Here is a 13,178-nt window from a genome sequence, read left to right as displayed (position 1 = left end):
AATTATAAATAAATAAAAATAACCAGCCTTCATCCTCTCTCGGGTGTCATTTCTCAAGTTGTTTCTCTCAAAATTAAACACAGTTCAGCTGAAGGCTTAGGATTCAGACTGCTTTTCTAGCCCTGATCTCTCAAAGTATATTATGAAATTTTCAGGACAAAGTTATTTTCACTTTTCTTGAATTTGAAAACTATATTCATTGGAGAATGATAGAGGAAGTCAGAGGTTAGGAGAACAAGTAGCATAAGAGATGGTATCATTTCTCAAGAAGGTAAAGGATTTGGTCAAGTGACACTGAGCCCTGAATTAAAAGCAGGTGAAGTCGATCCTCAGATTCTGAGTCCCAGAGTTTGGGGCTGGTTGGTGGGCTTCCTCTTTGAGAAGAATCCACCAGAGTCCTGTGTGGGTCAGGGCCTTCATAAGGCCTTTCCATGACTGAGGGCAGGTGGGTTATTTGTTCTCCCTGAAAAGGTCCCTACATGAGGAACACCCACCTTCCTTTAATGAGCCGATTTTACTCCATACAGGACTATGAGAATAATGTCGGCTACATTTCTCTTGGCCACTAATGGCGGGACCCCAGCCTTAGAAAAACAGATACAAAATATAAGAATGGAAACAGTACCTATTGGTTGGTAAACATGTGACTGTTCCCCAGGATTTGAAGTAACTATAGAGATTAAAAAAAAAAAAAATAAGTCACCATGAGGACATTCCAAACAAGCACAATGAAAGTTCATATTCTTCTCAGTGAAGGGAAAGTGTTTGTCGCTCAGTTGTGTCCAACACAGCATGCCAGGCTCCTCTGTCCATGGGATTCTCCAGCAAGACTACTGGAGTGGGTAGCCATTCCCTTTTCCAGGGGACCTTCCCAATGCAGGGATCAAACCCAGGTCTCCTGCACTGCAGGAGATTCTTTATTGTCTGAGCCACCAGGGAAGCCCATGTTCTTCTCAGGTACCATCCTAATCACACATATGAGTTTGCCTTTAAACCATCCCTTCTAATCTCTCATTAAATAGTTGCCATTTAAAATATGATAGCTCGTAAATGTGTACACATCATTCCGATTAGTAATAAGGAAATAGCAGAAATAAGAGTGATGCTGTTCCTGATAGCTCAGCTGGTAAAGAATCCGCCTGGAACACAGGACACCCCAATGTGATTCCTGGATCGGGAAGATCCTTTGGAGAAGGGATAGGCTACCTACTCCAGTATTGTTGGGCTTTCCTGGTGGCTCAGCTGGTAAAGAATCTGCCTGCAATGCAGGAGACCTGGGTTCGATCCCTGGGTTGGGAAGATCTCCTGGGGAAAGGCTACCCACTCCAGTATTCTGGCCTGGAGAATTTCATGGACTCTATATAGTCCATGGGGTTGCAAAGAGTCGGACACGACTGAGCGACTTTCACTTTCACTTTGGGATCATGCAGATATGGCCCCCTAGGATGGGGGCATCTTGTTAGTGCCACAGAATTAAGGGGCAGCATCCCAGGCCCCAGGTAGGGGTGTTCCCAGGGGAGAAGCTGCTCCTGCCCAGGCCCACCTGCCCCCAGACCTTCCTGTCTCTGGCCCCCATGGCCTCTGCAGCATGAGCCACCATTCTGGGTCAAGAACTAGTGTCTCAGAGTCTCACCGAAGTGCAGCTCTCACATGCAGGAGCAATGACATAACATGCTAACACCCAGGACAGCCTCTCCTCTGGGTACAAAGCAGGGCCCCCACGGGACTGGGGGCAGCTTCACATTCTGGGAGGGTGGAAGGGTCAGGACCTCAGAGCAGCATGATTAAGGAAAGTTAAGACTGGGAAGGAAGGCCAGCGTGGGGACCCTGCACCAGATGGCTAGTCACCAATCAGCAAGTAAAATGGATGTGAGCGCACAAGTACCTGGATTCCCAGCAGCTGCTGAATCTGCAGAGATAAAGGAAACAGGAGGATGGATTAACAGAAGCCAGGGTGGCGGAGTGGTTCAAAGATCATGGTCTCAGTTAGCATGCTGCTCAACAGGCCTGGGAAACAACTGTCCTGAAGCGTCCAGGGCTGTGCCTCTGGGTTTTCACAGCCAGCTGTGGGCTGTCTCACCTGGCTAAAATCTTGGAGCTAGTGATTCAGACAGTTTGCCTTGGCAACCAAAATACCACCACCAACAGTAAAATAATTAAAGTTTTTGCACATTTGTGTTTTTGTGTGTGTTTAGTCACTAAGTTATGTCTGAATGTTTGCGACCCACTGAACTGTAGCCCACCAGGCTCCTCTCCCCATGAGATTTCCCAAGGAAGAATACTGAAGTGGGTTGTCATTTCCTCCTCCTGGGGATCTTCTTGACCCAGGAATCGAACCCAGATCTCCTGCATTGGCAGGAGGATTCTTTTTGTACATTGACAATGTATTATATGCTTGACTACGTATTCTACATGGAATGTTTCACTTAATCCACCCATCAGCTTTATGAAATAAGTGCTATTAGTTTCTTTATTTTACAACTGATTAATCTTTGCAGACACTCAAGCTGGATGGTGTCCTCCCATATATTAAACAGCTGGCATATTTTTCAGAGTTAGAATAGAAATCTGCTATCTGGAGTACAGTGAAAGGTTGAAAGCGTGGAGGAATTCCAGACTCAATGTGCAAATTCCAGGCTTGGCCTGGGCAGCCCTGCGCCTGGCCCAGAAGACACCTGTGCTCACCTGAGCAGACGACACCAGCGTCTTCATGGTGCCCGCAGTTGTGGGTGAACCAGCCGCTGTGAGGGCACTGTGCCAGGGAGGACTCACTGCCTGTGCAGTTGACATCGTCCAAGAGAATGCTGCCTGCCCCGGGGCTGAATCTGGCCCCCGGGAGGGCAGACACGGCCCGGCCACAGCCAAGCTGCCTGCAGACCACGTGGGCATCCTCGATGGACCAGCTGTCGTCACACACGGTGCCCCAGGTGTCGGCATGGCAGACTTCCACTCGGCCCTCACACCGGCTTGACCCATCAGCCAGCCGCAGGCCCAGACCTTGGTGGATAATCCAAACAATGACGCCCATCAAGGCTCGTGCAGAGAGGCCACTGAAAGAGTCAGTATCTCTTGGAAATTGGGCACTGACCATGGATGAGAACAAATCTACTCCCCCCCTTCATTTTAAGTTTGCCCTGGGTATTACTTTGTGTTTTTTCAGCATTACAGCTGACTAAGAAATGGTTTTGCTCCTTAGCCAGCTGCTCCAGAGCCCTGCCTCCCTGCACAGCTGCCCCTTCTTGCTGTGACGTCTTGGTCTCTGGCACTCACAGGGTTTGTTGGATTTTTCATGAGAAGCTATCAGGCACACACTAACTGGTGTGTGGACATGTGTGTGTGTGTGTATAAGATTCTCTGAGAGCCTTGTACACACTGATCAAGTGACAAGAACAATAATTTGCATGTACATTATCCCCAGGATCAGGTGTCACCACATGCAATGATGCTCTGGGAAGTATAAAGGGCAGTCATCGCAGGCCGCTCCCCACGGTCAAAGGGCAGTGTTACAAAAAAAGAGTAGAGGTTGGATATGTTCAGAACACAGCTGAGGGGAGCTCACAGCAGGACTGGGTGGAGATGTGGGGTCAGCCAGGTACTCCCATTCCAGCCTTGCTGGCTTCCACTCTGGTTCCCACAAGCCATCCTTGCATCTCACAGCCTCTTTCCTCTCCCTTTCTAAAGGCGGATTTTCTAGGTGAACCTGGACTTCATCAGCCCTTCCTTCAACAGCAGCCATGTGTATGGCCTGAGGCTGCGGAGGAAGGTGCTTTCTGCAGGGACATTTTCTCCCATGGTAATGCTGGAGCTTTTCTGACCTAAAACTGTGAAAGGGAAGGCAGTTGAAGAAAGTGGGAAAGATTACCTGTTGATGTGGGCACCTCTGTCGGCACTGGAAAAGATGCTAAGGACAGACAGAACATGAAAGAAAAAATTATACAACAACCTCTTTAAGTGTCAAACATATTTAACTCTCAGTCAAAACTTGAGGGGGGAGGGCTCCCTGGCTTGTAGATTATCTAGTTTCTAACTTGATTCCCTTCCCAAGTCCTTTCTCTGTGGGGAGAACACACCAACTGGTGTGTCTGGAAGGGTACAAGCCAACTCATACAAGCTCAAGAAAATAAAAGCATGGAGTAGAGGGGTTGGTAGATGAACAAACAGTAGGTATATTTTAAAGTCAACAAGCATCCTTTGGGGATCACTGATCTTCATTATAACCTACTCTAGTGCTCATTAAAGGCTAGGGTTCACTTCTCTTTTTTTCTAACTCTTCTCAGCACATTTTATTTTATTCTTAAAGACTATGGAAAAGGAGCTGACCTAATTCAAAATGTGACAATGACTGGGCCAATCAGAGTCAGGGAAAGACTTAAGGCGTGGTGATTTTGGCTCCTTCATTTACAGTTCTGTTAAGTAGAAGGCAATTTCAGAGGCAACACCCTGCAGGGTGATGGAAGGGAGCGGGTGAGAAGACAGGGAGATGGAAGTGGGGTTAAGAAGATAGCTGACATCTGACTGGTGAGCCCCACACAGCAAGCACCCCCCTACTCTATGTAGAGAGATCCAGTGAACCCCAGCCTGGCTTTACGATACCAATGCTATGATCTTCCTTCTCATCCTTAACCAGAGGAAGAAACCGAGGCACGGAGAGGTTCAGGGATTTGCTCAAGGTCCCACTGCTGGTGAAGGTGAAGCCAGGGCAACAAACCCAGGTCATCTGGTCCTTGAATCACAACCCTATCTCCCATGGTGATTTTGCCAAGGTAAGTTATAGCCACTTAGTTCAGAACAGCTGCAATTACCTGAAGTTGGGTGGCCCACAGCCGCTGACGGTGTTGAGTAAGGCAGGGAGGCTACGAGAGACATAAATCAAGAGACATGTAAATCAGATTACATCCCTTGATTCTTCTTAAATTCAAGGGGGTAGATTTGCTTGTTTGAAGCAATGAGGTGTATGTCTTGTTTGGGGAAGAAACTGTACCCCATCTGGGCATCTGAGAATGGCCCTGAGTTGCCATGGCTACAATGTCCAGATGTCCTACTTCATTTCTGTCCCATTGCCGGAGACTGCAATGTCATTTTTGTGGATTTTGGTGGTGGACGGGCGGGTAGCAAACAGAGGCCACAGGGACGGTCGACTTGTGTGGAGCACCTATCTTTCCGGTTGGTTTGGTTTTGTAATTCTTCCTGGGTGTGGGCTTGCCTCCCAGACTAAACGTCAGTCTGCAAAGGGCAGAACCATGTTTGTCTCAAGGACATACACTGGCAAGGTCAGCACTGGGAAGGAGGAGACGGTCCCCAGAGTGGGTGGTGGAGCTGGGTCAGGCCCCTCTGTGCCCCCCTCCACCACCTCCTGGGTACCCAGGGCCCTTGCTCCAAACCTTCCTGCCCTGCAGGTCCCCAGCCTTTTCTTCTGATGCTACGGCTCCTGCTTTGCTGAGAGCACTGATTCTGCTCTTCACTTCTCTCCTCCTCTCAGAACCTTTCAGGCCTTTCACCCTCTGCTTGTTCTTTCCTCCTGTCTCAGGTGGTTGCTGCCAGTCTAGCTGATGAACCCATTTGCCTCTTGCCAGCCAAAGCCAGAAGGATGTGGAGATAAAGGGGGGCTTTTGACTCCAAGTACTGAATTTATCTGCAGAGGCTCAACTGGGATACAACTGAGGAGTAAGAATGCTGGGTGAGGAGTTGGACTCCCAGCTCTGTGACTTTCAGAGCATCCCTGGTTACCTGTGAAACTGGTGGGGGTGAGGGTCTGAACCACAGAGACCATTCCCAAGGCATCACCCATCACTGGTGGGGGGCCAGAAAATCTGAGGTTACATGACTTCTATTTTCAGAGTCATGCATTCATTGAATTAAAATATAAAAGCTTACATACATTTAGTTCTGTTCTGCTTAAGGATATTTTCAGATGTAGGTGGTTGTGAATTGGTTAGGTAGTTCACTATTTATTTTTAACCACTTTAACTTTCTTTTATTGCTGCTGTATTTATTCCTATGTATTTTCTATTCATGGCAAGTGATCCTGACCCTCCATATTGTGATGATATAAATTTTCCTTGTAAAATGAATTCACTTAAGTGAAGAGAGACTAGTTGATATAAAGGAAAGCATTAAGAAAACTCAACTGTGGGTACATCATGTGAAATGCCAGGCTGGATTAATCACAAGCTGGAATCAAGACTGCTGGGAGAAATATCAACAACCTCAGATATCAAGCTGGAATCAAGATTGCTGGGGGAAATATCAACAACCTTAGCTATGCAGATGACACCACTCTAATGGCAGAAAGTGAAAATGAACTAAAGAGCCTCTTTATGGGGGTGAAGAGGAGAGTGAAAAAGCTGGTTTGAAACTCAACATTCAAAAAACTAAGATCATGGCATCTGGTCCCATCACCTTATGGCAAATAGAAGGGGAAAGAATGGAAACAGTGGCAGATTTTCTTTTTGGGGTTCCAAAATCACTGCAGACTGTAACTGTAGATGCCAGGAGCCGGCATATTGCATGTTGAATGCATATTGCATATTGAGTGCAGCACTTTCCACAGCGTCATCTTTCAGTATCTGGAATAGCTCAACTGGAATTCTATCACTGCCGGGAGCAGGAGCTCCGCCCATGGCAAAGGTCATAAGGAAGGAGGCTCGGCACACGCAAAGGCGGGATCGAGCCTCAGGAGTCCCCCTGGAAATTCTCGAGCATCTACCCCCAAACCAGAGTCTGCCTACTTTCGGCTTTGTGCTCTCACCTACACCTCTGACTTTACGGGGGCAATCCCCCACTACCTCTCTCTGAAAAAAGAGTTAGCTTACAGCTCCAGTTAATAATTCCTGGGTGTGACAGTGTTTCAACCTACAAACTCCTTTGGAAATCCTCTAGCCTGCCTGAACAGGTTTTTCCGGCCACATGAGATTGTTCAGAGCCTCCCAACTGTGAGAGGCAGGAGATGTTCTAAACTGTCTAAACACAGATTCTTTTGAGTAGTTAAAAGATTGATTAGAAATTGTATTGGTGAAGGGTTTTTCACTTATTGGGCCAATGTTTGCTGCTAAGTCTCCATACTCCTTACCTACTGTGTCCTTGGCAGTGTATTGATTGATATAATGGGTGTATAGAAATGTAAGTAGTAGCCTCAATGTTTGTAACGTTGGACCCTTGAGTTAATTCTTTTCTTGACTGAGCCCACCTCACCTTTGCCCTATAGGAATGCAGCTTTGTCCAATGCTTTTTGGGAGGCTGGTGCCTGACTTTGGAATAATCACCTTTAGAGAAAGAAAAGTTTCTTAAAATGTTAACAGGCCTCCTGGCCAGAAGATGATGTCAATCACCTGAACTTTTGCATATGATAAGTTTGAAAGCCTGGCTTCGATTAGGACCAGGAACTGCTGTCCTTGCATGACTCCACCCCTTCCCCCATTATACTCTATGCACAACTTTAGGTATAAAAACTACTTTGGAAAATAAAGTGCAGGCCTTGTTCACTGAAACTTGGTCTCCCCATGTCGCTCTCTCTCTCAAATTCTGGCTGAGTCTCCATCTGGAGCGCGGAACCCGCCATGCTTGCTAATTATGCCTGGGCTTCTAAGATTCGACCGGGGAGGCCTCAGTGTCTCCTCTCCTTCGGGAGAACGGAAGGACGCCTGCGGCCTACGTAAGTGGTGCAAACTTCTTGTCTTGAAGTTTTATTGGTCTCCCGCGTAAACCAAGCTACTCAGCCTCTTTTCTCCACTGAATTTTCCTACTGAGCTATCCTCATTCTATTACTCTTTATATCTTTGATAAATATTTATAAATAAATAGGTCGCCGACGCCGTCCGTGCTTCGAATACCCTGGATCAGCCGGGGCTGGACCCCGGCATGTAGCCATGAAATTAAAAGACACTTGCTCTTGGAAGAAAAGCTATGACAAACCTAGACAACGTATTAAAAAACAGAGACATCCCTTTCCCAAGATCTGTATAGTCAAAGCTCTGTTTCTTCCAGTAGTTGCGTGTGGATGTGGTGAGAGTTGGACCATAAAGAAGGTTGAGCACCAAGGAATTGACGCTTTTGAATTGTGGTGCTGGAGAAGACTCTTGTGAGTCCCTTGGACTACAAGGAGACCAAACCAGTCAATGTGAAAGGAAATCAATCATCAATATTCATTGGAAGGACTGATGCTGAAGTTGAAGCTCCAATAATTTGGGTGCCTGATCCAAAGAGCTGACTCACTGGAAAAGACCCCGATGCTGGGAAAGATTGAAGGCAAAAGGAGAAGGGGGTGGCAGAGGATAGGATGGTTAGGTACATCACCGACTCAATGGATATGAATTTGAGCGAACTCCAGGAGATAGTGGAGGACAGAGAAGCCCATTGTGCTACAGTCCACGGGGTCATAAAGAGTCAGACATGACTTAGCGATTACAACAACAACCACCGTGGGTAGTGCGATGGGGACCATGCAGGGCTGAAGCTTGGGAAACAGGGACCATCCAGGACTTCCTCACGGCTCTAAGTACACTTGGGTGAAGACTCATGGAGCAGGAATGTTATATCGCCCACCCCGGGCCCCAGCATCAGGCCCACCTGAGCAGACGACGCCAGCATCCTCATGGTGGCCACAGTTGTGGGAGAACCAGCCACTATGCAGACACTGCCACAGCCTGGCTTCAGTCCCCACACATCTCACGTCGTCCAGGGTGATGGGGCCCAGGCCTCGGCCGAATCTCGCTCTCCCGGGGGCTGACACTGCTCCGCCGCAGCTCAGCTGCCGGCACACCACCTCGGCGTCCTGCAGGTCCCAGCTGTCATCACACACAGTCCCCCAGCTGCCGTTGAAGTGCAGCTCCACGCGGCCCTCGCAGGGCCGGCTGCCCTCGGCCAGCCTGAGCATCGCGTCTAGGAAACAGACACGCCCGGGTCACTGCTCTGCCTTCGAGGAAGTTCTGCGCCTCTCCTCTGAGCTGACAAGCTTCCCAGGGCTCCCTTCTCGTTCTAGTAAGGGACTGAGGTGGGTTGAAGAGCCTACAAAGGTACTTTGGGTTTCATGGTTCTGGTCAATGTGATTTGGGGTGGCGTAGGCTTTTTTGAGGTGGCGTAGGCTTCCCAGGTGGCTCAGCAATAAAGAAATCCGCCTGCTATGCAGGACACACAGGTTGGATCCCTGGGTTGGGAAGATCCCCTGGAGGAGGAAACAGCAACCCACTCCAGTATTTTTGACAGAAATCCCATGGACAAAGGAGCTTGGCGGGCTACAGTCTATGAGTTTGCAAAAGAGTTGGACACAACTTAGTGACAAAACAAAACAACGACAACATGCTTTTTAAAGCTCTTTCCCAGACAGGACTGCCTGCTCACAGAGCCCAAAGGGGGTCCCCAAGCTCCCTGTGTGATGTGGGAAGCACAAAACTTGGGGACCTGGCTGCTGTTGCCCTAGTCAGGACCCACATCGTCTAAGCAGGCGTTCTGAGTGCAAAGGCTCGGGGACAACATCAGCCATGCACCCTCTCACCCGGGGTCATGTGCTCTATCGTCAGATGTATGTGGACGTGTGGTTTCATGGCAGCACTGGGCATTCAACCACTTTCTCTAGCCAGATCTGGAGGGTATACTAAGGCTCTCGGGACCCCTCTCCCCGACCACAGAGTCAGTCATCCTCCCTTCCTGTCATTTCCAGGCAGGGTCAGGGGCTACGATGATCTGAGAACCCACCAGTGTTGTTCTCATCTTGCAGGAGAGACTCGTAGGATGCAGAAAAGCCAACATTGGTGACAATGGCGTCGCTCTGGAAGACCACAGTCAGGCGATTTGCCGAGGAGGTAAATACTAGGGTTGTGCCGGAACAGAACCTCCCCAGCGAAAAAGATTCACTTTGTGGGCCATCAAAGATTTCAATGAAGTCATATGGACAGTTGTAGAAGTTTTCCAATCTGTGAAGTCATGACAGCGTTCAGATCTAGCCATGGACTTTCCCCCAGGAGGCACCACCAAAATTGTTCTGCTCTAGAAGAGCTGCCTGAAACCTGCATCTCTTCAAATAGGATGGAGGAAGCCGTAACCCCACTGGTGCAGGCAGTGCATATCTTCCCAGCTCTAAATATCTGCTAATTTTTTGAAGTTTTCATTCAACTGTATTTTCTGAAGATGTATTACAAGCATAAGAAATACAGTTTAAGTGGTAATGGTGGGCACATGGTTAAAAGCAACTTTTCTTTGAGCTCTGACTAGTCCCCTTCCCACAAGCAACTCCAATGAACAGTTTCCATTTGTTTCCTTCCAGAGATGGTCTATGCATAATGTCAGTCCCTGTACTACTGGCCACGATCTTACAGATCATTCCATAGCAATACACCCTACATGTGAGACAGCAATCAAGATTGCTGGGAGAAATATCAATAACCTCAGATATGCAGATGACACCACATTTATGGCAGAAAGTGAAGAGGAACTAAAGAGCCTCTTGATGCAAGTGAAAGAGGAGAATGAAAAAGCTGGCTTTAAAATCCAGTCCCATCACTTCATGTCAAATAGATGGGGAAACAATGGAAACAGTGGCAGACTTTATTTTCTTAGGCTCCAAAATCACTGCAGATGGTGACTGCAGCCATGAAATTAAAAGACACTTGCTCCTTGGAAGAAAAGCTGTAACCAACGTAGACAACATATTAAAAAGCAGAGACATTACTTTGCCAACAAAGGTCTGTCTAGTCAAAGCTATGATTTTTCCACTAGTCATGAATAAATGTGAGAGTTGGACCATAAAGAAAGCTAAGCACTGAAGAATTGATGCTTTTGAACCATGGCATTGGAGAAGATTCTTGAGAGTCCCTTGGACTGCAGGGAGATCCAACCAGTCCATCTTAAAGGAAATCAACCCTGAATATACATTGGAAGGACTGAGGATGAAGCTTAAGCTCCAGTACTTTGGCTACTTGATGTGAAGAACTGACTCATTGGAAAAGACTCTGTTGCTGGGAAAGACTGAAGGAAGGAAGAGAAGGGGAGGACAGAGGATTAGATGGTTGGATGGCATCATCAACTCGATGAACGTGAATTTGAGCAAGCTCTGGGAGTCGGTGATGGACAGGGAGGCCTGGCGTGCTGCAGTCCATGGGGTCACAAAGAGTCGGACACGACTGAACTGAACTGTGTGGCAGCAATAGATAGATGTACCGAATCTATTTAACTCACCCCCTATGGTGGGCAATAAGACTGCTCCCAACCTACTGCTACTATAAGAAGCCAAGATTTTTCTCAGTGCACACAAGATTTTATCTGTAGACCAATTTCCTGGAACTGGAATTGCTGGGTTAAAAGATCTACGTGTTTAAATTTTGATCTGGGGACTTCCCTGGTGGTCTAGTGGTTAGGAATCCACCTGCCAAAGCAAGGGACACGAATTTGATCCCTGGTCTGGGAAGACCTCACAAACCGAGGGGCAACTAAACCTGTGCACCACAACCACTTGAGCCCGTGTGCCCTAGAGCCTGTGCTTCACAAGAGAAGCCACCACTGTGAGAGGCCCACACATTGCAACGAAGAGTTGCCCGCACTCGCTGCAACTGGAGGAAAGCCCACACAGCAACGAAGATCCAGCACTGCCAAAATGAATAAATAAATAAAATTTAAAAAACCTTTTTTGATCAGTATTACTGGATGGGTCTCCAAGGCCTTCCTTACTTTTGAGAACTAAATACGAAAGCTGGATTTTTTGGCGAGGGTCGGGTGGTGGTGGTGGTAGCAGGCAGTATAATCAAGTCAAGAGGAGAGTAAAAGCAGGAGCTATTTACTCACTTTATCACTTCGAAGGTAAGTTTCACATGTGCCCTGCTATCCACTTGTATGTCCCAGGTACACACCACATTTGTGGGGTATTTTTTAGGATACCAGGGGCTGGAGAATGAGCCTGAATTACTTGTCAGCAAACCGCCACAATGGATATTTTCATCTGCGAGAAACAGTAAAGAAACCCCATCAGAAGGAGGCACCAACCTCTGCTGGTGTTTTTAGAGGGATCAAGAGGGGATAGGAACAGAATAAGGAGGACTTGTTCTAGAGCTGCTTTTGCTTGTAACTGTTAAAAAAAAAAAAAAGCTTTGGAGGCTCTGGGAGTTTCCCAGGTTGTTCTTTGTTAGATAAGATGATTACCTGTGTCCTCTCAAGCTTATTGTGTGTGTGTGTGTGTGTGTGTTTTCTTTGCCATGTGTACAGTATGTGGGATCTTGACTCCCTGACCAGGTACTGAGCCCTGATTGGAAGCATGGAGTCTTCCCCACCAGACCGCCAGGAAAGTCCCAAGTTTGTACTGTTTTTGTGAGGAGAAATGATCAGGACACAAGGTTGAGAGGGCTTTGTGAACCCATATGCACTGACAGGTCTGAGCACATGTTTTAATGAAAAGGGAACAAAGACAATGCAAGCCAAAGGCTCCCTGCTCAGTGCAACGTGACTTTGTGCTCACAGAGCAGCTGTGTTAGGAGACGCTTTGTTGTGTTATGTCCAAACCCTAGCTGAAGTCAAGACCACAGTTACTAAAGCATCCACTTTGTGGCTGAAATACTGGCTTTGAAGTGGCTTTTCTAACGGGTTTTCTGTGCTGGAGCTTCTTATATGTAAAAGGAAGCAAGAGCATTCATTCAGTTGCTTCAAATCCTACAACTGAAAACAAAGCAAACATAAAATCACGAGAAACCTTTAAATACAGCTGAAGTACCTGTAGGGGAGCTGTCATCAGTCGAGCCTGTGAAAATACAGAGAAAAAAATGATACTGTAAGCAAGGACTTTTATTCAGAAAACTCCTTTAAAGTACTCAAAAACATCCATGTGCAGATCTGTGACTGCTCTGTGTGGTAGCGGACAGGGATACACCCTTGCTACGAGAGGCTGGGTGTCTGGACAAGTATGCAGACAAGTGTAGCTTGATACAACTTGTCGAGAGCTGACCCTGGGTTTCTGTTTCCTTGCTCTGCACTAACTATTGCATGATCACCACTGCAGGCAGTTACCAATCCCACCCCTACGGCAACTCCACCCCACTGCATGCGAACACCGATTCAGGAAATCCCAGTGACCAGAGACTGCATTTCTGGTGAATCTGAATTTTCCTTCCCTCCTACCTCTCTCTCCTCTCACCCTCTGATGCCCCCCGCCCCCAAGCCCCACCATTTTGCCAACGCTGATGGACTGCCTTGCTCTTGTG

The 13,178-nt window shown here is 47.5% G+C and overlaps 1 protein-coding gene across 1 annotated transcript in view; it reads right to left on the bottom strand.

Annotated features, from left to right (window-relative positions):
• The window catches only part of LOC129636726 (deleted in malignant brain tumors 1 protein-like), a 108,710-nt gene that overhangs the window by 23,444 nt on the left and 72,088 nt on the right, over positions 1 to 13,178 (bottom strand). Inside the window, 4 exon segments of the mRNA XM_055560330.1 lie at positions 1,886 to 1,909; positions 2,686 to 2,997; positions 8,566 to 8,877; positions 9,691 to 9,804. Of these exon segments, the coding sequence (XP_055416305.1) occupies positions 1,886 to 1,909; positions 2,686 to 2,997; positions 8,566 to 8,877; positions 9,691 to 9,804 (762 nt within the window).

This window comes from Bubalus kerabau, chromosome 22, assembly GCF_029407905.1.
Source record: "Bubalus kerabau isolate K-KA32 ecotype Philippines breed swamp buffalo chromosome 22, PCC_UOA_SB_1v2, whole genome shotgun sequence".
Classification (NCBI taxonomy): domain Eukaryota; kingdom Metazoa; phylum Chordata; class Mammalia; order Artiodactyla; family Bovidae; genus Bubalus; species Bubalus kerabau.
Note: the sequence above shows the minus strand (reverse complement) of the source record. Positions and strands in the feature narration are given on the sequence as shown.